The 27,485-nt window shown below is 38.1% G+C and overlaps 1 protein-coding gene across 1 annotated transcript in view; it reads right to left on the bottom strand.

The window, feature by feature from the left end:
• Positions 1-27,485, bottom strand: part of mysm1 (Myb-like, SWIRM and MPN domains 1) — a 122,290-nt gene that overhangs the window by 71,949 nt on the left and 22,856 nt on the right. Inside the window, exons 6-7 of the mRNA XM_059984320.1 lie at positions 18,506-18,581; positions 4,161-4,259 (exon numbers count right to left, since the gene is read on the bottom strand). Coding sequence (XP_059840303.1) covers positions 4,161-4,259; positions 18,506-18,581 — 175 coding nt within the window. The remainder of the gene's footprint in view (positions 1-4,160; positions 4,260-18,505; positions 18,582-27,485) is intronic.

The following is a 27,485-nucleotide window of genomic DNA, read 5'->3' as shown; positions in this document are numbered from 1 at the left end:
TCTGATTCCTAAATGGACATTGAAACTTTGGATACTACCTCATTTTTGTAATATACAGTATTTCTGTTTTTGCACATTTTTAAAAAATCTATTCAAAATATGTAATTGATTTACTTGTTTATTTATTATGTTTTATTTTATTTATTATTTTCTCTGTCTACTAGATTATGTATTGCATTGAACTACTGCTGCTAAGGTAACAAATTTCATGTCACATGCCGGTGATAATAAACCTGATTCTTATTGGAAAAAGCTGCAGGAAGTTGTAAGTTCAACCAGCTTCATCAGGGGCCCTACTCTTCAGCATCAAGGACACCTTCAAAAGGCAATGCCTCAAAAAGGCAGCATCCATCATTAAGGACCTCCATCATCCAGGACATGCCCACTTCTCATTACTACTGTCACGGAGGAGCCTGAAGACACACACTCAACATTTCAGTAACAACTTCTTCCCCTCCACCATCAGATTTCTGAATGCACAATGAACCCTTGAACACTACAATATTTTCTTCTTGCTCTTTTTGCATTACTTATTTTATATATGTGTGTCATTTAGTTTTTTTTATTATGTATTGCAATGTACTGCTTCCTCAAGACAACAAATTTCATAAGATATGCCAATGATATTAGATTCTGATTCTTCTCTCTGTATCTCAGTAACCAATTTCATTTCCAGTTCCGACAAAGGATCTTCATCCTGAAACGCAAGCTGTTTCTCTTTGCACTGATGCAGGTTGACTGCTAAGCATTTCTAGTGTTTTCTGATTTTATTTTTTTCCTTTATAAGTGCCTTGATATCACCTGCCTTATTACAGATTCCAGAGTTTCCGTACTCCCAATGTAAAGCTGACGAGTTGACGGTTTTGTTTTCTCACTCTGCTGTTTCTTAAACAGTGAGGCCATATTTGCTACTTCCAATCTGCATGTATTATTTTAGAATCTAGAATTGTAAAAAGATGAAACCAGAACATTCAATGACTTTATAGCTTCTTCTTCATAACTCTACAATACAGATCATCAGGTCTGTGGAATATATCAGTTTTCAGGCTCATTAACTTGTAATAATAAGTATTATAATTATCAATAATGATGTATTTTATTTCCTCATCTGCACTGAATCTTTAGTTCTCCAGTAGTTCTGTGACTTTTTCTATACATTCTTCCATGAAGAAAAAAACAGAACATTTGTTTAATTCTTTTAACTTTTCTTTATTCTTTCTTCTGTAAGAGACACAGTCATAAGTCATTTTATAAATAATTAAGATGAAGTGGAAGGGAGGGTAGTAAATCTGTAGATGACATGAAGTTTGGTGCTGTTGTGAATACTGTAGGAGGTTGCTGTACGTTACAACGGTACATTGACAAGATACAGAGCTTGGCTGAGATGTGGTAGTGCAGAGGAACAGAGGGATCTTGGGGTCCTAGTCCCTTAAGGTTGTCATGCAAATTGATAGCATGATTGAGGTGGTGTAAATCATGTGGTGTGTTGGCCGTCATTAGTCAGGGGACTGAGTCCAATAACTGCAAGATAGAGTTGCAACTCCATAAAACTCTGGTTAGACCACACTTGGAGTACTGTGTTCAGCTTTCATCATCTCATTATAGGGAGACTGTAGAGACTGCAGAGGTAATTAACCAGGATGTTGTTTGGATTAGAGAACATGTCTAATAACCAAGCTAGGGTTTTTCCCTCTGCAGTGTAGAAGAATGAAAGGCAACTTGATAGAGGTGTACAAGATGATGAGGAATAGACATAGGAGACTGTGGGTACCTTTTCCTCAGGGTGGCAATATCTAATATGATAGGGGATACTTTGAAAGTGATTCGAGGAAAAAAGAAAAGTATGGGGTAATGTATGTTGCAAGAGGTAGTTTTTTTTACATAAAGTGGTATGGAACACGATGTTAGGGGTGGTGGTAGAGGCAGATGCATTAGGGATATTTAACAGGCTCTTAGACAGACAAATGGTTGAGAGAAAAGTACAAGGCTATGTGGTCAGGAAAGAGCTTGACAGAGTAGGTTTTAGGTTGGCACAACATCATAAACCAAGGGGCCTGTACTATGCTATACTGTTCCATGTTCTATGTTCTTTATCAATCTTTGATCATTCTATTGTGCTCTAATCATCAGGTTTACTGCTCTTTCCATCAACTTTATAAGCCTTTTCCTTAGGTTTAATATATCTAATTTCTCCTACAGGAGAAATCTATGATTGAACCACATTTGTGATGTGCTTTATGTACCTTGAAGAAATGTATATTTAAAATTCTAGCCATTGCCTGACTCACTTTAATCCAGTTTCACAATTTGCAGACCAGTAGTCCTAGATTCCAGCCCAATTTGCTTTAAGCTACTTGCTGTCAGCCATGGCATCACTTTGTGTCGGCTACAATGGATCCAGCTAGAGCATAGAGTTATCTTAGGTATGTATAACCAGAAATTATATGTGATAATTAAACAGGAAAACAGCCTACCCTCAAACTCATAAAAATAAAAGATTGAGTATCACGCAACACACACAAAATACTGGAGGAACTCAGCAAGTCAGGCAATATCTATGGTAACAGTCAACATTTCAGGCCTTCATCAAGACTGGAAAGGAGAGGCACCTGAGGGAGGTGGTAGTCAGGTGAAAAGAAAAGGGGCGAGAGGGGAACCAGAATAGGAAATGGACAAAAAGAGAGAAGGGGAGGTGTAGAAATTACTAGTAGTTAGAGAAATTGGTGTTCATGCCATCAGGTTGGAGGCTACCCAGAAAGAATATGGGGTTGCTCCTCCAACCTTAAAGCACATGGTATTGGGGGTATGGTATTGATGTGGATAGAGAATTGGTTGGAAGACAGGAAGCAAAGAGTGGGAGTAAACAGGACCTTTTCAGAATGGCAGGCAGTGACTAGTGGGGTACCGCAAGGCTCAGTGCTGGGACCCCAGTTGTTTACAATATATATTAATGATTTAGACGAGGGAATTAATTGCAGCATCTCCAAGTTTGCGGATGACACGAAGCTGGGCGGCGGTGTTAGCTATGAGGAGGATGCTAAGAGGATGCAGGGTGACTTGGATAGGTTAGGTGAGTGGGAAAATTCATAGCAGATGCAATTTAATGTGGATAAATGTGAGGTTATCCACTTTGGTTGCAAGAACAGGAAAACAGATTATTATCTGAACGGTGGCCGATTAGGGAAAGGGGAGATGCAACGAGACCTGGGTGTCATTGTACACCAGTCATTGAAGGTGGGCATGCAGGTACAGCAGGTGGTGAAAAAGGCAAATGGCATATTGGCATTCATAGCAAAAGGATTTGAGTACAGGAGCACGGAGGTTCTACTGCAGTTGTACAAGGCCTTGGTGAGACCACACCTAGATTATTGTGTGCAGTTTTGGTCCCCTAATCTGAGGAAAGACATTCTTGCCATAGAGGGAATACAGAGAAGGTTCACTAGATTGATTCCTGGGATGACAGGACTTTCATATGAAGAAAGACTGGATGGACTAGGCTTATACTCACTGGAATTTAGAAGATTGAGGGGGGATCTTATTGAAACATATAAAATTCTAAAGGGATTGGACAGGCTAGATGCAGGAAGATTGTTTCCGATGTTGGGGAAGTCCAGAACGAGGGGTCACAGTTTAAGGATAAAGGGGAAGCCTTTTAGGACTGAGATGAGGAAAAACTTCTTCACACAGAGAGTGGTGAATGTGTGGAATTCTCTGCCACAGGAAACAGTTGTGGCCTGTTCATTGGCTATATTTAGGAGGAAGTTAGATATGGCCCTTGTGGCTAAAGGGATCAGGGGGTATGGAGAGAAAGCAGGTACAGGGTTCTGAGTTGGATGATCAGCCATGATCATACTGAATGGCGGTGCAGGCTCAAAGGGCTGAATGGCCTACACCTGCACCTATTTTCTATGTTTCTATGTTAAACTGAATACAACCTCCGTGGTAGTAACAGAGGCCATGTCAGAAAGTAAATGGGAAGTCCTCATACCGTCAAATTTTCTGTAATTCTCTCCATCAGTAATGCTACCTCTTATACATGAACAATACCCCTGTGGATAAAGTATCCAAAGGCTATTGCTCCACTGGGATAATATTCCAACACATTCTCTTCCTTTACAGAGAACTGTCAAAAATTAATTTTAATCTTTGTCCAAACTCACCTTGCTCTTGAAATACTGTCTGGCATAACTTTTCACCTGCAGCACTGTCCGCGATTCAATCAGCTTTGCAATTTTTGTCCATCGTCGACCAAATTGGGCCTGAAATTAAAACAAATTAAGTCTATAGCTCAAACTTAATGTACCAGTAAAAACACATCCAATAAAGTAATGCAAGGCAAAGGTTACGTGCTATTTCATTTTCAATGAAAGATTGGAAGATATAACAGGAAAGCACATTATCCTTTTATTCTGCACTACCACCATATGCATGCAGAACTAATAGACAAAGCTTTTATACTATGTCATCTGAAAATTAATATGACAGTATACTGGCTATGCTGAATGGAGAACCCATTGGAAGTCAATCCTCCTGTACAAAGATGCTGCTGATTTGACATGACTAGCGCAACTTGACAACCTAATTTAGTGCCAGTCATGTCAAATTATATGAAAGGCAGCCTCTTGGGAAATGGAGGGAAAAAATACACAAAACACAGCTGTCAAAGGACTTGAGTGATATGTCTTTACCATATTGTTCTAATAGGTTAGACCATGCTCTCAATGATGGATATGTTCTGGACGGTCTTAGAAATTTCTGACTGCTGAAAGTCCATGCCCTGCCTGATTAGGTCGGGCCCCACTTCATGTGGGGTGATCTTCACCTTCAGCTTCAGCAAACCAGCAGTATGCAATGCATAGCTTTCCTGAAGCTTGTAATCCAGCTAGGTAATGGCAGACGAAAACACTTCAAATTATATTAAGGAAGTCTGCTCTCATTGAGCAAAACATATCTCAATTAACAAAGTGAGTAATGTAGGAACAACAGTAGAGGTCTGGTGTAAATAGATTTTTGATGAGGCATTTGCTTTTCTACTTCATGAGTTATTAAAGAAGTTAATTGCCACTGTTACAATGCCACAATGTTAACTAGATATGGTTATTTTAAATATGGGAGTCATCAGATAGAGAATGCCAAAAAGCATACTCTACTTTTAATTCATTAATAAAAACTCATTTGAGTCAGCTGGAGACGCTCATGGAGTGAGTACCGTTTTGGATTCGCTCCATAACCTTTACTTTTTTTAACCTTTGATCACCCTTATTCAGCTTATTTTTACCTATACCGAAAGTTTCTTTATTCTTTTTTTTTGGATTTACTGCCAAGAGTTTGTTGTGAACTTTTGATGATATGCAAACAGAAATGTCTCTCAGGTCTAAGGGACGGGATCCCGGATGTAATCCGAACGGTAACGGAAAAAAGCAGGCTCCGACACAACAAACACCATTAACTTTTGAATTGTTTATGGAGGTTTTGGATCAAAAATTTGCTGAACTACAACAATTTTTTAAAGAAGATATAAAGGCTTTTCAAGAGTACATGGTTAAGACGGATTTAGTAATTAAACAGCAACAAGCTCTTATTGCGTCTCTGCAAGAAGATGCTCGGAAGCGAGATTTGACTATTGGAAAACTGCAACAGGATTTAATTTCGACCATTAAGCTGATGGAAGCCCTTAAAGTCAAGAGTGACGATTTTGAGAATCGGTCCAGAAGACAGAACTTACGTATACTTGGTCTTCCAGACGGCATAGAAAAAGATGACCCTTCGAAATATTTTGCTCAACTTTTAAAAGAAGCGTTTCCGACAATTTTCCCGAATAACCCCCCCTTATTGGATCGGGCACATAGAATTCAGCGTCGATCACCGAGTGTTACAGACAAACCTTCGGTGGTAATTGTCCGGTTCCATTATGTACATGACAAAGAACAAGTTATAAGAGCAGCTCGTCGACTAGGAATGATTAAAATCAAAGATTTTTGCTTCCGCCTGATCGAAGATTTTAGTTCAGATCTTTTAAAAAGAAGGCTTCTTTTTAAACCGCTGATGGCTGAATGTTATGAGAAAAATCTGAAACCTGCGCTTCTATACCCTGCGAAGCTTCGAATTTCTCCGTCGAATGCTCCACGACAAGTTTTCCTTTCAACTTCAGAAGTGAGAAAATATCTGGAGGAGAACTTCCCTACTGCTACAGACACCAGTCTTTAATAAATGAATGATTCTGATCGTGTAAGATGGCTCTCGATCTCTTAAACCAGAATTATAATCTGGTTATTGGTGTAGGTTCATCCTACACTTTATACTCAAGTTGAAGTGTGTTTGCGTCATGTTAATTGTTTTGCCTTATACACTTTAATCATTTAACTACATACTTGTCTATTAACTTTGTTCCTTCGAAGGTATATTTTTAATTCTTTGAAGGTAAATTTTTCCTTGATTAAGATGGTGGTTTTTTGGAAAAGATTTTTGGTTTTGCTTAAGATGGCATTATGTTTATATTTTTCGTGTTTCTTCCAGACAATGCATCGCTTATCTTAGCTTAAATAATTTTTGTTTTGTCTGGGCCAGAGCCCGAGTTATAATTGTTTTTTAGTGATTATATTTTTATTCTTTTTACAACTAACTATACTTAGAAATATGGTTTTTATTATAGCGATTTTATTTTTAAAGTTGGGGTGATTCTTTTATATATATCCTTTTTATATGGAGTGTTCTTCAGCTGACATGGGGGTAGGATTAGTCTTACTTTTTCTCTTTTTAAGTCATATTTTGGCTTTTTCTCTTTTTCTCGGGGGGTGGGGGGGATGGTCTGTTTTCTAATTCTATTTTTTTAGTACCAGTTTGTGTTAGTTTTTTTATTCGGGCTGTTTTTGAACTTCAAATATGTCTGTGTTGTCGTCACTTCCGGGTCTTCTCACTACTTTTGTTCCTCTTCCGGGTGCATGAGTTTATAAGTTGGTTAACCCTTTCTATACCAAAGGGTTGATTTTAGAATTATGGCTCAGACCATTAATTTTGTGTCTTGGAATACTAATGGTTTAAATCATCCAATTAAACGAAAGAAGATTTTCAAAGTATTCCAAAGACTTAATGCTCATATCATTTTTGTACAAGAAACTCATGTGAGGAGGGAGGACAAATTTCGTTTTTTTAGATTTTGGCGGGGTCAACAGTATCATGCAAATTCGAATGCTAAAGTAAAAGGAGTTTCAATTTTTATTGACTCTTCTATTTCATTTGTTCAACATGATATTTTTTCGGATCCGAATGGCAGATTTTTGTTAATTACGGGTTTACTTTGTAATAAAAAGGTTGCTTTGGTTAACGTTTATGCTCCAAATGTGGATTGTCCTGACTTTTTTAAGTCTTTATTTACTTCTTTACCCAATCTAAACGAATATAAGTTAATAATGGGTGGTGACTTTAATTGTTATTTAAATCCTCTGATGGATAAATCTTTATCTATTCAGACTTTACCTAATAAGTCGGCCACTTGTATTAACTCTTTTTTGACTGACAATGGAGTTTTTGATATTTGGAAATTCCGGTATCCTAATGACAAAGAGTTTTCTTTTTTCTCACATGTTTATCACTCTTATTCAAGAATTGATTATTTTTTTGTAGACTCTTCGTTTTATTCCATTGGTAATCGGTTGTAACTATGATATTATAGCTATCTCTGATCATGCTCCGTTATTACTTTCTATGAAATTTACGGATACAGCTTCTAATGCTAGACAATGGCGATTTGACTCTACCTTGTTGCAAGACTCTGACTTTATAAAATTTATGGAGGAGCAGATCGACTTCTTCTTCTCAACTAATTCTACAGATGATATTTCCTGCGGAACACTTTGGGACACTTTTAAAGCTTATATACGTGGACAGATTATTTCTTATTCTGTTGGTTTGAGGAAACGTATCAAGATGGAAACTCTTTTATTGGTTGATAAAATTAAAGAGATTGATAAGAAATATTCGATTGCTCCTAGTAAGGAGCTTTACAAACAAAGGGTTGAACTTCAAATGGAACATAGTTTATTACTTACATCCTCGATTGAAAATCAATTAATGAAAACTAAATCTGATATTTATATACATAGTGATAAATCTGGTAAACTGTTAGCTAGTCAATTGAAGAATGCTCTGGTTAAACGTCAAATCACTAAGATTGGTCAGCAGAATGGGAATCTGACAGTTAATCATGATGAGATAAATAAGGCATTTCAAGATTTCTATACCTCCCTGTATCAATCTGAATTTCCTCAAGATTATAATACCATGTCTGATTTTCTTGGAAAATTAAATTTTCCAAGGTTATCATCTGATGATCTTTTGATATTGGATACTCCTATTACGGATGTAGAAATTAAAGGGGCTATTTCCTCAATGAATTCTGGGAAAGCACCGGGTCCAGATGGTTATACAGTTGAATTTTTAAAATTTTTTTCCGCTACTCTTTCCCCTTGGTTAGGTAAGGTTTTTGAGGAGGCCATTAGATTAGGGAATTTGCCACAATCTTTTTATAGAGCTTCCATTTCTCTAATATTGAAGAAAGATAAAGACCCTACTAATTGTGCTTCTTATAGACCTATATCTTTATTGAATGTAGACTCCAAGATTTTTTCTGTTACTGGCATGTAGATTGGAGAAAGTATTACCCAAAATTATTTCAGATGATCAAACTGGCTTTATTAAAAATCGTTATTCTTTTTTTAACATTAGGAGATTGTTGAATATTGTTTATACTCCCTCACATGATACTTCAGAATGCGTGATTTCATTAGATGCGGAGAAAGCATTTGACAGAGTTGAATGGCCTTACTTATTTAATGTGTTGGAGAAGTTTAATTTCAGTCCGATATTTATATCATGGATTAAATTGATTTATCATACTCCAGTAGCCTCAGTGGTTACCAATAATCAAAGATCTCCCTTTTTTCGCCTATTTCGGGGCACTAGACAGGGATGTCCTCTTAGTCCATTACTATTTAACATTGCCTTAGAACCTTTGGCAATTGCCATCAGACAATCACAGAATATTTTGGGTATTAATCGTGGGACAGATATTCATAAGTTATCTTTGTATGCAGATGATTTATTACTATTCATTTCTAACCTGGAGAAATCCATCCCAGCAGTTTTATCATTATTGGCTCAATTTAGTGAGTTTTCTGGGTATAAGTTAAATCTTAATAAAAGTGAATTGTTTCCATTAAATAAACGGGTCCCAATTTATGGAAATTTACCCTTTAAATTAGTTAATGACTCTTTTACTTATTTAGGGATCAAAATCACAAAAAACCATAAAGATTTATTTAGATTTAATTTTTTACCCTTAATCGATCAGATTAAAGGTTTGTTTACTAGGTGGTCACCTTTGTCTCTATCCCTAATAGGTAGGATTAATGCTATTAAGATGGTTATTTTACCTAAGTTTTTATATATTTTTCAAGCGATACCAATTTTTATCCCGAAATCTTTTTTTACTAATGTTGACTCTAAAATTTCTTCATATATATGGTAGTATAAAAATCCCAGGTTAGGTAAAACATATTTACAGAAGACAAAAAAGGAAGGCGGGTTAGCATTACCTAATTTCAGATTTTACTATTGGGCAGTTAATATTAGATATTTGTTATGCTGGTTGAAAGATGGGGGTGGATCTTTTGGCCCTTGTTGGGTGAGTTTAGAAACTAAATCGGTATCAGCTTATGCTTTGGGTTCTATTTTAGGGACTTCTCTCCCTTTTGCTCTTTCTAAATTGCCGAAACGAATTGACAACCCGATAGTTAAACATACATTGCGTATATGGTTTCAATTTTGGAGATTTTTTGGGTTGACTCAATTCGTTTTAAATAGTCCTATTGTATCTAATTGTTTTTTTCACCCTTCCATTATAGATCAAGCTTATTCAGCTTGGAAATCTAAGGGATTACTAAGATTTTCTGATTTATTTTTAGATAATTGTTTCATGTCTTTTGAACAATTATCCAACAAATATAACTTGCCGAGATTTCATTTTTTTAGATATTTACAGATTAGACATTTTTTAAGTTCTGTACTCTCTACGTTTCCAAATTTTGTGCCTTCAGATACTTTGGAGAGTTTGTTTGAATTAGACCCTTTTCAAAAAGGGCTTATTTCAAAACTTTATAATATAATTATGAAGATACGTTTAGAGCCTCTTTATAAGACTAAACAGGATTGGGAAAGAGAGCTTAGTTTTAGTATTTCTAGTGAGAATTGGGATAGAATTCTTCAATTAGTTAATACATCATCGTTATGTGCCAAACATTCACTAATACAATTTAAGGTCGTACATAGGACCCATATGTCCAAGGATAAATTAGCTCATTTTTACTCTCATATAAGTCCTATTTGTGATAGATGTCATTCTGAAATTGCGTCTTTAACTCACATGTTTTGGTCGTGTTCATTTTTGGAGAAATATTGGAAAGATATTTTTGATATTATTTCTGCGGTTTTGAATATTGATTTACAACCTCATCCTATTACCGCAATTTTTGGTTTACCAATGTTAGATTCACAGCATTTATCTTCTTCAGCCCGTCGAATGATTGCATTTCTAACTCTGATGGCTAGAAGATCTATATTGTTGAATTGGAAAGAAATTGATCCTCCCACTGTATTTAATTGGTTCTCTCAAACTATGTTATGTTTAAATTTAGAAAAAATTAGAAGTGGTACTTTTGAGACTTCTATTAAATTTGAAAAGTTATGGAGACCATTTATTCAACATTTTCATATGATGTAATATGACCCTGTGCCAAGTACATTTGATTTCCCAGCTTTTAGCTTATGTATTTTGAGAGGACCGGAAGTGACGCATTGATGAATACTTATTTTTGTGAGATATTATAAACAGCCCACTTTTTTTTTTCCTTCTTTTTTTGTTTGTTTTTTTTTCTTTTATATTACTTATTAGTTATAGTTATTAGATTAGATTAGCTAGTTTTGCATCATATAAATTTTTTTTTGTTTTTTTTTTCTTTCTTTTTTCTGTTTTTTTTATATTATACATTATGAAATATTTAGATTTACTATGTCCATACATATATTTTATGGCTTATGTCTTGGTAAACTCATTTATATTGTAACTATTATGTATGTTTTTTTTATATGTAATGGAATGTGTATGTTGGTAATTTCTTTATCAATATACCATCTGTATTCTGTCCATATTACTAATATTAATAAAAAGATTTAGAAAAAACTCATTTAATATTCTCATGCAAATGCTATTAAGCAAACACTTCAAATTATGTCAAACTAAATATCCTAACAACCAAAAGACTTACTCAAATTATTAATACAATATGTTCACAATAATTATTCATTATCAACAAGATGACAGCTTCCTTTGCAGATTCCAAAATAACATCAGGAGATAACCTTTCCCAGAATTACCATTGCTTCTTAAGATTATTTCCATTAAATACGCTTTAGATTAATATTTTGGGCATAATCCCTTTGCTTTAATATTTGTATGATAAAACTTAATCAATCACAAATTTTAAAAAGTTACTTGTTAATAGAATACTAAAATACAGATTGGAATCTCCAGTTGATTTAGGAACTTTAAATGAAAGTGACAAAGTGAACATCACAATAATATAGAGTATGCTGATGATCCAGTATAATGGGCAGTCACGCCATTATATTTATGAAATTACAATAGAGGACATTAGATTGATATTTTGGATGGAAACACATAGGCTGACAATTAAAATGTGTTCTGACAGTTTTGAAATGGATGCAGTTGTGCCGAAATAGACTGAGGCAACGATGTGAATGCCTCAGGCAGTTATGACGATATGCCCATAAGACTTATATCAAAATATCTATCTAGTCTAAATTACAAAATTGAAAAAATAATTAAAATTATATGCAAACTTCTATGTCGCTGCTATGAGGTTATAAAGCAAGAAGCGATGCAAGAATGGAACACGAAAAGTAATAACTTGCCCTATTATAATGTCACTAAGAGATAACTGAAAAATGCAATAAAGGTATCTTTAATTTAAGAAATTAATGTTCACCTTGCTTTTAATTAACTCTGCAGTTTTCAGCCAAGGTCATGGCAGAGCAGGATAGAAATCCAAAGACATTGTGGAAAACCGCAAGTAGGGGCTTAGGTCAATTAAAATATAGGGTTCAAAAGCTACTGTGAGCAACAAAGCAACGGTGGTCGCTGCTGACCTCATTCACCTCTGCATAAATCTAGCAGATCTAACAACAATGATGAAAATAATTTCCCCTTTTTCAATACATGAAGCTGTCAGCTATTATTATTTTCAAAGCAACATGGGCATCCAACAGCTGTGATATCATCAAGCTAGCTGACCAGCCAATTATAATAACTATATAGGACACTGGTCAGATCCCACTTGGGAGTACTGTGCTCAGTTCTGGTTGTCTCATGTCAGGAAGGATGTGGAAGTCATAGAAAGGGTGCAGAAGAGATTTACAAGGATGTTGCCTGGATTGGGGAGCATGCCTTATGAAAATAAGTTGAGTGAACTCGGCCTTTTCTCCTTAGAGTGGAGGAGGATGAGAGGTGACCTGATAGAGGTGTGCAAAATGATGAGCGGCATTGATTGTGTGGATAGTCAGAGGTTTTTTCCCAGGGCTGAAATGGTTGCCACAAAAGGACACAGGTGCTGGGGAGTAAGTACAGAGGAGATGTTGGGGTACATTTTTTACACAGACAGTGGTGAGTGCACGGAATGGGCTGCCAGCAACGGTGGTGGAGGCGAAAATGATAGGGTCTTTTAAGAGACTTTTAGATAGGTACATGGAGCTTATAAAATAGAGGGCTATAGGTAAGCCTAGTAATTTCTAAGGTAGGGACATGTTTGGCACAACTTTGTGGGCCGAAGGGCCTGTATTGTGCTGTAGTTTTTCTTTGTTTCTAACTTATTGGGGATGTCAGAGGTAGATTTATTGACACAGAGGGTGGTGGGTCCGTGGAACACTCTGCCAAGGATGGTGGTAGCGGCAGATGCATTAGGCACATCTAAGAAACTTTTAGTTAGGCATATGGATGATAGAAAACTGGAGGTTATGCAGTGAAAAGCATTAAGATTGCTTACTCAGAGTTGGTTAACACTACAATATTGTGGGCCAAAGCACCTGTACTGTGCTATAATGTTCCATGAACTTCTCATAACAGACAGCATTTTCCAATTAATTTTAAACATCAAAGTGCCAAATTACATAACTTATTTAAAATATCACAGACAAATTCTAAAATACTTTAAAACACTGTATTTCGAATTTTTCAAGATCCAGTAAACTCTCTAAGCAACAATTCAACTTGGAATGGCATAATATAATTACAAACCTTTCACATAACTCAGTTTAATATATTTAGGGAATTTGATTGCAGGGCCAGCTCTAAATACATGAAATTTGTTTGTTTAAACAATTGCCTTGAATTGGGTTGGGCTGCAGAAAATTCCACAACAACATGTGAATTTCCAGGCACGAAATTTAGGATCCACAGAAGTCCTGAAATTACCATCAATTTCACCAAGTAATGATGATGAAATTGAAACTTCTATGCTCTTCTAACTGGATTATAAAGTAAGCAGTGACACAAGAATGAACTATTAAAAGGCATAATTCATACTATTACAAATTCATGTCTTGACATAGAAAGTGACCATTCAGCCCACTTAGTACTTGCCTGCCACCATGGAAATCATCCCAATACCCCTCTCCTTATTTTACTGTGCTCCTGCAAATTACTTGCTCTTACATATGCCCAACACCTCCACTTTAGTTTGTTGTGCCATTAACCTATTCAAGAAGTGAATTACAGCAGCAAACTAACTTAATAGCATGTATTTTGGTTTCAAGAATCAAGATTGTTTAATGTCATTTCCAGTACACAAGTGTAAAATAACAAAATAATTGTTACTCTGGATCCAGTGCAGCACCTAAAAAAACAGTAAGATAAAGGACATAATAAACACAAATAAATAAGACATTTTATATGTATAAAATGATTGTGTGTCCATAAAGTAACATTAAGCACAGGAGTGTCTGTACATAAGGTGATTCCGACAGGAAATGACTAAGTAGTGATGGTGGGTGGGTTAACGGGTGCGGCTTGGGGAACCTACTGCTTTTGAGTCTGGTAGTCCTGTTGTGGATGTTGCATAATCTCCTCCTTGATGGGAATGAAACAATAAAGTCCTTGAGCAGGGTGTGTGGGATCCTTCATGATATTACAAGCCCTTTTCTGGCACATTTCTGTATATATATCCCTGATAAGACCATAAGACATAGGAGCAGAAATAGGCCTTTCAGCCCATTGAGTCTGCTCAATTATGCCTGATCTTGGATCCCTCTCAACCCCATACACCTGCCTTCTTGCCATATCCTTTAATGCCCTGACCGATCAGGAAATGATCAACTTCTGCCTTAAATATATACACAGACTTGGACTCCACCACAGTCTGTGGCAGAGCATTCTACAGAGTTACTACTCTCTGGCTAAATAACTTCCTCCTTACCTCTGTTCTAAAGGGTAGTCCCTCAGTTCTGAGGCTGTGCGCTCTAGTTCTGGATACCCCATCACAGGAAACATCCTCTCCACATCCAGCCTATCTAGTCCTTTCAACATTCAGTAAGTTTCAATGAGAACCTCCCCCGCACACCTCTGCATTCTTCTAAAGTTCGATGAGTACAGGCCCAAAGCTGCCAAATGCTCCTCAGATGTTAGCCCCTTCATTCCCAGAATCATCCTCGTGAACCTCCTCTGGACTCTCTCCAATGATAACACATCCCTTCTGAGATATGGTGATAAAACTGTTGACAATGCTCCAAGTGCAGCCTGACTAGTGTCTTATAAAATGTCTGACTAGTGCCTGATGGTAGGTAAGCTAGTGTCAATGATGCATTGGGCAGTTTTGTCTACTTCCTGTCTGATGTAGTGCAGTTTCCACACCAAGCAGTGATGCAACATGCTGAGGTGCTCTCTACTGCACATCTGTAGAAAGATGTGCATAATCCAGCTACCTTCAGCCTCTTCAGAAAGTAAAGGTGCTGGTGAGCTTTCCTAATTGTGTAGGCTGTGTTCTGGGACCATGAATGGTTGGAGAGATGTGTACTCCCAGGAGTTTGAAGCCTGCCTCTAGTTTCCACTGCTGAGCCACGGATATAAAGAGTGGTGTGAATTCCCCTTAAGTAGATAACCATCACCAATGTCTTGTTTACATTGAGTAAGAGGTTATTTGCTTAATTCCAGGCCTCGAGCTCTTCCACCTCCTCTCTGTAGGCCACCTCAGAGCCCCACCACTGTCATGCCATTGGCGACAATGTGATTACTGAGGTGTATTGCATGTGGTCATGTATGAGCAGAGTGTACAACAATGGGCTCGGCACACAGTCCTGGGGGAACCCATGTGAATGGGCTGAGTTTGAGCAGAGTGTACAACAATGGGCTCGGCACACAGTCCTGGGGGAACCCATGTGAATGGGCTGAGGGTGAGCAGAGTGTACAACAATGGGCTCAGCACACAGTCTTGGGGGAACCCATGTGAATGGGCTGAGTGTGAGCAGAATGTACAACAATGGGCTCAGCACACAGTCTTGGGGGAACCCATGTGAATGGGCTGAGGGTGAGCAGAATGTACAACAATGGGCTCAGCACACAGTCCTGGGGGAACCCATGTGAATGGGCTGAGGGTGAGCAGAATGTACAACAATGGGCTCAGCACACAGTCCTGGGGGAATCCATGTGAATGGGCTGAGTGCGAGCAAAGCAGACTGTACAGCAATGGGCTCAGCACACAGTCCTGGGGGAACCCATGTGAATGGGCTGAGTTTGAGCAGAGTGTACAACAATGGGCTCAGCACACAGTCCTGGGGTAACCGATGTGAATGGGCTGAGGGTGAGCAGAGTGTACAACAATGGGCTCAGCACACAGTCCTGGGGTAACCCATGTGAATGGGCTCAGTATGAGCAAAGCAGACTGTACAGCAATGGGCTCAGCACACAGTCCTGGGGGAACCCATGTGAATGGGCTGAGGGTGAGCAGAGTGTACAACAATGGGCTCAGCACACAGTCTTGGGGTAACCCATGTGAATGGGCTCAGTATGAGCAAAGCAGAGTGTACAGCAATGGGCTCAGCACACAGTCCTGGGGGAAGGGAAGACCAGTCGTTCATCCTGACTATCTGAAGGTCATTGGTTAAGATGTCCAATTGCACAGCAGTGTGTTTAGACCGAGGGGGTCTATGGAACGACCGTGTTGAATATCAAACTGAAATCCAGAAACAGCATTCTGTCATTAGTGACCTGACAGATGCTATGGCATTAGTGCCACCGGTCGGTAGTTATATAGTATTAAAGGTGTAGAGTTCTTCGGTACAGGGATGATGGTGGCTGATTTTAAGCCTATGAGGACAGAAGCCTGGATGAGTGGTTTTAAAGATGTTTGTGAAGATCTCAGTGAGCTGATGTGCACACTCCAAGTACTTGGCCTGCGATTATGTCTAGTCTAGCCACCTTACAGTGGCTGAGTGTCCCCAGAGTCCTTTTCAAGTCTGCTGCTGTTACAGACAATGACTACTTACTTGGGAGAGGGATAATTTTCATGGCTTGTGTTGTGCTGCATGCCTTGAAGCATGTATGACAGTTCTCCGGAGTGTCAGGGAAGGAGGCATCACTGGAATCGTCAAAGATGTTTCTCCTTGCATAGTCAGTAATGCCCTTGACAAACAGCCATATACACTAGGCATTGTATCAGACAGGTGTTCCTGAATTTCTTGTGCATAAATGGTCTTTGCCCTCGATGCAGAAGAGAAAGTTTCTCCTGGCTGTTCTGAGAGCTGTTCTGTCTCCAGACTTGAAGACAGAGGCTTTTAATAGAGAGTGCAGCTCTGCGTTCAAACAGGGCTTCTGGTTAGGATGTGAGATGACTGTTCCTGAGGTACCAAAATCATCTACACACTTACAGATGTAGCTAGTGGCGGATGAGGCATATTCCTCGATGTCTGTGCCTTCTCCTTTTGCGGCAGCCTCCTCGATCATTTGCCAATTAGCCTGTGCAAAACAGTTCTGAAGCATAGAGACTGCCTCATAAGGTCATTCCATAATGAATAATCCATTTTGGATTTTGGGGAAAACCAGTGCACCTGATGAAAATCCAGTCACAAAGACAACTAGGAACGCACAGACTGCACCGAAGTTTACAATTGAACCCAAGTTCCTGGAGTTGTGAGGCTTATCATTATTTGCTGCAACACTATGTTGCCCTGCTATGTCAGCATGTCATCAAGCTCAATGGCAGCAGCAAAGCTCCCTTCAATTCAGGCAAATAGCATTTGCCACTGCTTTCGATTAACCTTCTACACCTTTCAGCCAATGTGGTAGTCATAGTTATCACCACAAAACAAGGCAAAATTAACATACTTTTGTGTAATGATAAACAAAATGTTGTTTAAGGATTACATTAATATTGCTTTCCAGAAAATTACAAACGATCACATATATATATATACACACACACACACGCACACAAATTAATACTTTAAACTTTTTTCACATCAGTACACTGATCTAAAGTAACACAATATCTGATAATACAATTTTGAGAAGCAATGAAAATACTCAGTGCTTTCACTTTTGATTTATTTTAAATTTTCAAAGAAAGTTGAGATGTAATTTTTTTTGGAGAGCAGTGTACATACCTCTACAGTTCCCCTTTGTTCTTGAAAAGAGCAGGCTCTGTCTGTAACCTGACTTTGACTTTGTGCGTCTTTCTGCTAGACTGTGGTTGTTTAAATGGTGTACTCAGTATTGATGAGAGGAAGCACAATTGTTTGTGTGTTACTGTTTGTCTATTACCATGACATAGATGAAGATCAGACCATATTTTATGAGCAATTAATGCAGAAAACCAAGTAATTGAAAAAGGTTCACAAACTTTTCTTACAACTATATGACTGAATAAATATTGAATAAAAACTTTAGTCTATTTTCCTTGCCTACTTCCTATTGTCATTAATTTTTCTATTTCTGCCTTTGACATAAAGATGCACTATTTTCCATTTACCCATTCAGAAATTATGGAATCCAATGTTCTTACTTTGTTTCAAAGTTCAAGATCACTGTGTGTGATTAGATCTCTAATCACTACCATTCTATCACTCTAAAAAAAAATCATTCTTGATTGCATCTCTTCACAAACAAACTATAAATTTGATTTTGCTGTAGAAAACTGCAATTTGAGAACCATTTTGGGTCGTGGACTATGAACTGGTCAGGGTTAGACATTCACAGAACAACTTAGCATTTGATGAAGTTAGAAGCCTCTATTCCACTAGCCTTGGTAGATTTAACTCTAGGGACATAATTCTTTTAATAGGAGGGTCTATCTGCTGTCCTGCATGCTAACGAACCCAACACAGACCAGAGGCAAACCCAAATAAGAGTAACCAATCTAAGAATGGATCATTTAATGAGTCTTACCAGCCCTTGTTCAAAAAGATCTTTTTCCCTTGGTGTCCATCGGGCTGGCCAAGAAGTGCTTGCTGTTGCAAGACTCCTAAGGCAGAAACAGAAATTAAGGTATGGACCAAATTCACATTATGTATTCTTAAGAAATTCTTAAGGCTTATATTAGGTATCTTATAATATCGTACATAGAAAAATGTTTTTTTTAATCTCAATCATATTTTTGTAACATTCTAAAACACATAAAAACTCTAAACAGCTTGTTTCCTAAGAATCTTTCAATCTATGCAGAAACAAGTTGAGCTATGCTTCATAGATAAAATGAAGCAAATATATTTCAGATTCATATTTGTTCCTTAATTCTAATCAGAATGATGTTGGGAGATATAAATTAGTATGTGCAAGTTGCATCTGATGAACTAGATCAAATACCTGTACCGCTAAGACTATAGCCTGTTATTGTTGCACAATTCCATCCATATCTACCTCAACACGACCTCTGTATCACTCAGATCTTCCTGTCCCTTCATCACCAACTTTGAAATCTTCCAAGGAACTATCCTCGGTCAGCTCCTTCTTCTAATTGAAAATTTGGCTCTTAGAGGCAAGAATACAACATGCATGCTAATTACACTTTCTCCAACTATTGTGAACTTGTGATTCCTCCACCCTGCCTGTCTGTCCAACGCCCAGCTTTGGAAGAATCTCAAATATCTCATGCTCCATCTGACCATTTACTTATCGCAAATTCCACTCCTCTGCAGTGATTTTAACTCCCATCCTACTTACTGACACTTCAGAATTGTTCCACCATCTTCCAGATGCAGGGAAGAAGTACAGTGAAATGTTCACCACTCGCTGGGATAAGGGTAGGTCCAATAACACTCAAGTATCTCAGCACTATCCAGGACAAAGCAGCTAGTTTTTAGTATCCCATCCACCAACTTAAATTTTCACTCCTATCATCATCAGTGCATGTTTGGTACCTTAAGTACTGTTTGTAAAATGTACTGCAGTTACTCACCCAGGCTGCTCTCACAGCACTCTTAAACACAACCCTAAACCACAAAGATAGACAAGCTTGCGAGGACATCCTCATGCGAAAACTTCCTCAAAATCATGCATCCTCTGACTTGGAAATGTATCCTCATTCCTTCACTGGGCCAAAACCCTGGAAATTTTCACCCAATAGCACTGAAGGACTGTGATATATTTCTAAATCAGATTGAGTGTGATTTGGGGGTACCTTCACCTGAAGGATGGGCAACAAGTTTTAGCCTTATCAAACTGCTCTCTGAAGGTCTGGACAGCCTAAAAATCCTGCTTGAACTTCAATTCAACTTTGAACACTGCACGCAATCATCATTTCAGTTTGCTTCATTTCCAACTCTATTTCAATCATTGCTGTTGAAGACTTCGCTTACTCCTTTGTTATTTTCACACATTACACTTTCAGTGCTCTTTGTTGGTCTTCTTTCTGCATTACCTCCAATTTCTTCAAATTGTGGGAACTGATCACCCAAATCCCTATTTGTGCATACCTATACAGTTCCCCTTTGTTATAGCTTTAAATTTGCTTCAAATTCCTACACAGGCCTAAATTCCTTCCTAAATACTATGTCCTCTGATTTTTACATCCTCTATCTCCAGTGGCACAGCATTTAATCGTCCAAATTTCTTCTCAATGGAACACCTTTTCGAAAAATACACTTTTTTCTCTCTCTAACTTTGAAAGGGACCAAACATTTGTGTTTAGTCAGATTTCTATTCCTTTCTTTTCTCAGCATCCATTGCATATTAAGAGGACCTAGGACAGTATTGTAAAGCAGTATTGAAAATGAAGAGGCTATCATATACAAATATTGCCACTGAGAGTTCTTATTTATGAACTTTTCATACTTGAATAATGTTAAACGATTAGCATGCAACTGACCTTGAAGCTATTTGCAGGACACAAGTTCAGTATTACCTCACACAATTTTACTTCACCAGTAATTTTACATCACTACAATAAGACAGGAAACAAAATGAGAACCTACTATAAATTCTCAGCAAGTCAGGCATCATTTGTGAAGATCAGTGTCAAGTAACGAAGTGATGAGTTGCTGGGTCTCCTGTTATTTGACATTTATATCAACAATTTGGATGAGGACGTAAGCGGCATGATTGGTAAGCTTGCCGAGGACACCAAAATCTGTGGTGATGCAGATGGGAAAGAAGGTATTCTAAAATCTACAAATGCATCTAGATCAATCGGGAAAGTGGACAAACGAATAGCAGAAAGAACACCGATCAAGAGAGTAGTTTGCTTTTGGCAAGCTGAACCAGGGTAGAACATGTACAATAGGACCCTGGAGAGTGTCATACAATAGAGGGGTTACTGACTTCTGCAGCTCACTGAGTCACACTACTCACTCTTGCGAGGGCTATTCTCCTCCAGTGACTAAGTTCAGAGGGGCAATCTGGCTGTGGTTTTATATCTTTTCATGATGGACTGCACTGAGCTCCGAGATTTATGACTTGTCTTAAATGCTTTTTTGTCTTCATTTTGATTTGGTCTGTTGGAAGTCTACTTACTGTTGGACCTTATTTATTCTTAAGAATTCATTGAAAACAGGTGATCCTCCAGTATCCTACATCAACAAATTGGGTGAGTTGGTGAGGTAATATTGCACCCAAGAAAAGTTAGCAGCATAATTACAAAGGCGATTAATACATTTTCAGCCTTATAATTTTGGGTTTTAATTTTTAGTAAATTTTTGACACAGTTTGGAATTCTTTTTGATTTGGGATGATACAAAATGTTTTATAGATAAGCTCAAAAAAATTCTACTTCAATATATTTTAAATTTAGAAAATGAGACAGCAAAAAGTGAAAATAGTTGTAGGGGCTGAGTTCTTTTTCAAGGTACTGTAACAGTTGGGATGTTATGACTAGAGAGTTAGGGAAGAGACTAAAGAGTAGACTCTGAATTACTCACAGTACAACACGCTAGTCAGCTCAGGAATAGGATGATAGTACAGATGAATGAATGCCTGAGGAAATGATGCAGGGGGTGGGATTTCACATTTCTGAATTATTGATCTCTCTTCTGGGGATGTTATGACTTGTACAAAAAGAATGAGTTACACTTGAACCCGAGCAGGACCAATATCCTTGTAGGCAGGTTTGCAAGGGCTGTAAGGGAGGGTTAAACTAAGTTGGCAGGGAAATGGGAACCAGTGATAGGGCTGAGATGAGGCAGTGGTACACAAGTCAATGCAGTGTGTAGTAAAACTCTAAGGAAGGTCAGGCAGATGAAAGGACAAAATTGCAGAAGGATGAATTGGAGTATAACATGGGAGTAAAATTGAAAAAATTGAAAAGGGTGATGAACACAAGACTGACCAGCAGTATGCAGAATAAGGTGGACGATCTTGTAGTGCAGTTAGAGATTGGCAGGTATGACATTTTGGGCACCACTGAGTCGTAGCTGAAAGAAGATCATAGCTGGGAGCTTACCATCCAAGGATACACCTTGTGTCAAAGGCGGGGGGGGGGGGGGTGCCTTTGTTGGTATAGAAAGAAATGTTTTTTAGAGTAGCTTGTTATTGAGCCCACTAGGGGAAAGGCAATTCTGGACTGAATGTTGTCTAATGAACCAGATTTGCTTATGGAGCTTAAGGCAAATGAATCCTTAATATTCATAATATAACAGAATTCACCCTGCATTTGAGAGGCAGAAGATAAGACAGATGTATCCATATTGCATTGGAGTAAAGGAAATTAGTTACGTGGCAGAACTGCTGGCCAAAGTGGATTAGAAGGGGACACCAGCAGAGATGATGGTGGAACAGCAATAGCTGGAATTTCTGGGGGCAATTTGGAAGATGCAGGATAGATACAAGTTCAAAGTAAAATTTATTATCACGAGTACATACATGTCACCACATACAACCCTGTGATTCCTTTTCTGCGGGCATACTTAGCAGATTTATAGAACAGTAACTGTAAACAGGATCAATGGACAACAAGCTGTGCAAATGCAGATCTAAACATATAGCAATAAGTAACAAGCATGAAATAACAAGATAAAAGAGTACTTAAAGTGAGACCATCAGTTGTGGGAACACCCGAAGAATGAGTGTAGTTATCTCCTTTTATACAAGAGCCTGATGGTTGAGGAGCAGAGGCTGTTCTTGAACCTAGTGGTTAAAGTCCTGAGGCACTTGTACCTTCTTTCTGATGGCAGCAGGAAGAAAAGAGAATGTCCTGGGTGGTGAAGATCTTTGATGATGAATGCTGCTTTTCCACAGCAACACTGCATGTAGATGTGCTCAATGGTTAGATACATCCCAAAGATCAAATATTCTTCTAGAGTGAGGATGAGGCAACCATGGCAGACAAGGGAAGTCAAAGACAGCATAAAAGCAAAATAGAGGGCATACAACATAGCAAATATTTGTAGGTTAGAATATAGGGAACTTTTAAAAACCAACAGAAGGAAACTAATAAAATCCATGAGGAGAGAAAAGACGAAATATGAAGATAAGCTAGCCAATAATATCAAAGAGGCTATCAAAAGTTGTCTTTCAGATATATAAGGAATAAAAGAGAAGTGAGAGTGTATATTAAACTACTGGAAAATGACGCTGGAGGGGTAGTAATGGGGTACAAAGAAATGACGGATGAACATAATAAGTATTGTGCATCAGTCTTCACTGTGGAAGACACTAGCAATATGCAAGAAATTCAAGAGTGTCAGAAGGAAAAAGTGGGTGCAGTTGCTATTATTAGGAAGAAGGTGCATAAGAAGCTGAGGTATCTGAAGATAAATAGGTAATCTGGACCAGAAGGACTACACTCCAGGGTTATGAAAGAGGAAGATGAAGAGATTGTGGAGACTTAAGTAATGATCTTTCAAGAATCACTAGATAGTAGAATAGTTCCAGAGGACTAAAAAACTACAAATGTCACTCTACTTTTTAAGAAGGGAGGGAGGCAGAAGAAAGTACATAACAGACCTTTTGCTTGACTTCAGTAATTGGGAAGACGTTGGAGTACATTATTAAGGATGAGGTTTCAGGGTTCTTGGATGCTCATGATAATGTAGGCCAATGTCAGCATGGTTTCCTTAAGGGGAATTCTTGCTTGACAAAACTGTTGGAATTCTTTGAGGAAATAACTGACATTATAGACAAAGGAAAGTCAGTAGATGTTGCTTCCTTCGATTTTCTGAAGGCCTGTGAAAAATGGTCACACATGAGGCTGCTTAACAAGAGCCCATGCTATTACAGGAAATACACTAGCATGGATAAAAGATTGGTTGACTGGCAGGTGGCAAAGGGTTGGAATAAATGGAGCCTTTACTGTTTGGTTGCCGGTCACTAGTGGTGTTCCACAGGGGTCGGTATTGGGACCGCTTCTTTTCACATTATGTCTTGATTTGGATGATGGAATTGATGGCTTTGTGGCCATGTTTGAAGACAAAGATAGGTAGAGGGGTATGTAGTGTCAACTAAGTAGGGTGTCTGCAGAAGGACTTGGACAGATTGGGAGAATGGACAAAGAAGTGGCAGATTCTATTTTCTAAGGAGCTGAGATCCTTCAATGTGTGCAGCAAGATGTTGGAGATCTTTTACCGGTCTGTTGTAGTGAGTGCAGTCTTATTTGCAGCTTTATGTTGGGGGAGCAACATTGGTGCTAGTAATGCAAAAAGACTAAGTAAACTTATCAAAAAGGCAGGGATGTCCTTGGCTTGTTTGAGTTAGAGGTGGAGAGAATATCACTTCACAAACTGTTACCTGTTACAATCTGTCACATCCTCTCCATGACCTACTGAATAAGCAATAACCTTTTTGAACAGACTCATTCAGCTCCACTGTCATGAGGATCATCACAGAAAATCTTTCCTATCAAATGCAATAAGCATACGCAACAGTTCATCTCTCTGCGACAGGAGAACACACATCATAGTACAATATTTATGTTTTATTATTGAACATTATTGCAAATTATGTGCATTGGTAAATTATTATTGTATATATTATTATTCTTTACTTAATTATTAGTTAAGTCTGTACATTGCTAAGTGTGTTTTTAAATGTTGCTGGTGTAACAAAAGCATTTTCCACTCGGGATCAGTAAAGTATTTTATTATTATTATAAAATAGTGTACGGAAGAGCATGGTCATGCACTTTGGTAGTTGGAGTAAAGGCGAAGACTATTTTCTAAACGGAGAAATTTCAAAAATCAGAGATACAAAGGCACTTGAGTGTCCTTGTGCAGGATTTCCTAAATGCTAATTCGCAGATTGAATCTGTAGTAAGGAAGACAAATGCCATGTTTGCATTCATTTCGAGAGGACTAGAATATAAGAGCAAAGATGGATTTTGAGGCTCTATAAAGCATGGGTCAGACCATACTTGGAGGAGTTGTGAATGATTTCCTGCTATACCAAAACACCTCCATAATCCCTCTTTGGGCCAATTTATTTAATATATGTGGATTCACACCCCTTTAGTTCAGTATTTCAAAATTCCACACTTTTTAGAACAATTGAAAATAAAATTTATGATGTTTCATTTTCTATTTGAATTCTATGAGTGTGGCTGTTTCTTAATTGAGCATGTCATAAGTGTTTTAGTTAACGTTTATGCTGTTTGCTTCATGGTTTGTGTTCCATGAGAAAAGTACACACGACCCCAGGACATTGCAAAATGCTGTATAGCCAATGAAATTGTTCTGAAAGGTTGTCACTGATCAAAGGGGGGAAAATCAGACTCCAATCTGAACATTGCAAGCTCCACAAACAGCACATAATACTGAACAGATGATCAGACCTAGTAACGTTGATTGGATGTTTAATGTTGACAGGATATTGGATTTTTTTAAAACGCTTTTCTTTAAAATTATACCACAGGATCCTTTACATTCACTTGGTTTATTGGCACATCCAAATGAATTTTTCAATGGTTATTTTGATAACATTTGAGGATGCCAAAGATCCCCTCATCTGATGCCTGATAGTAACTGATGCTGAGGAAGGTAATCCACATGCCACTGCATATTCTATGGTTGTGGTCAGCTTCCATCCTTATGTCATTTTTTTTGAGGTCCATCACTCAGTTTGCAGCACATTCACTTTATGAATAGTAGGTCTTTAACAGAAAATTCTACGCTGATAGACAATTACAGTATGGAAGAAATACATTCTCAACTATCTGAGGACTCTGAGTGTATTCCTGTACGATTACAAAGAGGCCCAACGCAAGCTTAAAGAAAAGCAATCTATCTTCCATCTGGGCACATTGCAAGCTGCAAGTCTAAATACTGATTTTTTCAAATTTTATATTACTCATTTTTTATTCCTGTTTGTACAGGCTGAGTACCCATTATATGAAATGCTCGAGGGTGGAAATGATATCCAAATGATTTTTAATTGATCTCCAAAGTACCACCTCAAAGACCAACATACCTTTCTAACTATTTCTTTACCTGAACTGCTTCTCGTTTCATTGTTTTAAGTTATACTTTCTGAAGTATAAAGTGTATACTTTCAATCTTGACCCTCCTTGAAACACCATATTTAGGAAAATATGAAAACTATGTAACTATGAAAATGGACAAGGGAGAGCCAATGAATGTAGTGTACCTGGACTTCAAGAAAGCTTTTGATAAAGTCTACATAGGAGATTAGTGGGCAAAATTAGGGCACATGGTATTGGGGGCAGAGTACTGACATGGATTGAAAATTGGCTGGCTGACAGGAAACCAAGAGTAGCGATTAACGGGTCCCTTTTGGAATGGCAGGCTGTGACCAGTCGGGTACCGCAAGGTTCGGCGCTGGGACCGCAGCTGTTTACAATATACATTAATGATTTAGATGAAGGGATTAAAAGTAACATTAGCAAATTTACTGATGACACAAAGCTGGGTGGCAGTGTGAAATGTCAGGAGGATGTTATGAGAATGTAGGGTGACTTGGACAGGTTGCGTGAGTGGGCAAATGTATGGCAGATGCAGTTTAATGTGGATAAATGTGAGGTTATCCACTTTGGTGGCAAGAACAGGAAGGTAGATTACTATCTAAATGGAGTCAAGTTAGGGAAAGGGGAAGTACAACAAGATCTAGGTGTTCTTGTACATCAGTCAATGAAAGCAAGCATGCAGGTACAGCAGGCAGTGAAGAAAGTTAATGGCATGCTGGCCTTTATAACAAGAGGAATTGAGTATAGGAGTAAAGACGTCCTTCTGCAGCTGTACAGGGCCCTGGTGAGACCCCACCTGGAGTACTGTCTGCAGTTTTGGTCTCCAAATTTGAGGAAGGACATTCTTGCTATTGAAGGAGCGCAGCGTAGGTTCACAAGGTTAATTCCCGGAATGGCAGGACTGTCATATGTTGAAAGATTGGAGCGACTGGACTTGTATACACTGGAATTTAGAAGGATGAGGGGGGATCTGATTGAAACATATAAGATTATTAAGGGATTGGACACACTGGAGGCAGGAAGCATGTTCCCGCTAATGGATGAGTCCAGAACTAGAGGCCACAGTTAAAGAATAAGGGGTAGGCCATTTAGAACAGAGATGCGGAAAAACTTTTTCACCCAGAGAGTGGAGGATATGTGGAATGCTCTACCCCAGAAGGCAGTGGAGGCCAAGTCTCTGGATGCATTCAAGAGAGAGTTAGATAGAGCTCTTATAGATAGCAGGGTCAAGGGATATGGGGAGAGGGCAGGAACGGGGTACTGATTGTGTATGATCAGCCATGATCACAGTGAATGGCGGTGCTGGCTAGAAGGGCCGAATGGCCTACTCCTGCACCTACTGTCTATTGTCTATTGTCATATCATAGTATTCTCCCAACTTTTATAACTTTACTCTAACTTTGACTTTTATAACTTTACTCTAGCTTTGACTATATTTTTTTATTCATTGTTTGTTGATCTTAACTGAAAGTATGGATTATTTTCCTACATTCTTCAATTAGCTTCAAATTCAATTGGTTTATA

This window comes from Hypanus sabinus, chromosome 11 (genome assembly GCF_030144855.1).
Source record: "Hypanus sabinus isolate sHypSab1 chromosome 11, sHypSab1.hap1, whole genome shotgun sequence".
Classification (NCBI taxonomy): Eukaryota; Metazoa; Chordata; class Chondrichthyes; order Myliobatiformes; family Dasyatidae; genus Hypanus; species Hypanus sabinus.
The sequence above is the reverse complement of the archived record's forward strand: the minus strand, read 5'-3'. Positions and strand labels throughout refer to the sequence as shown.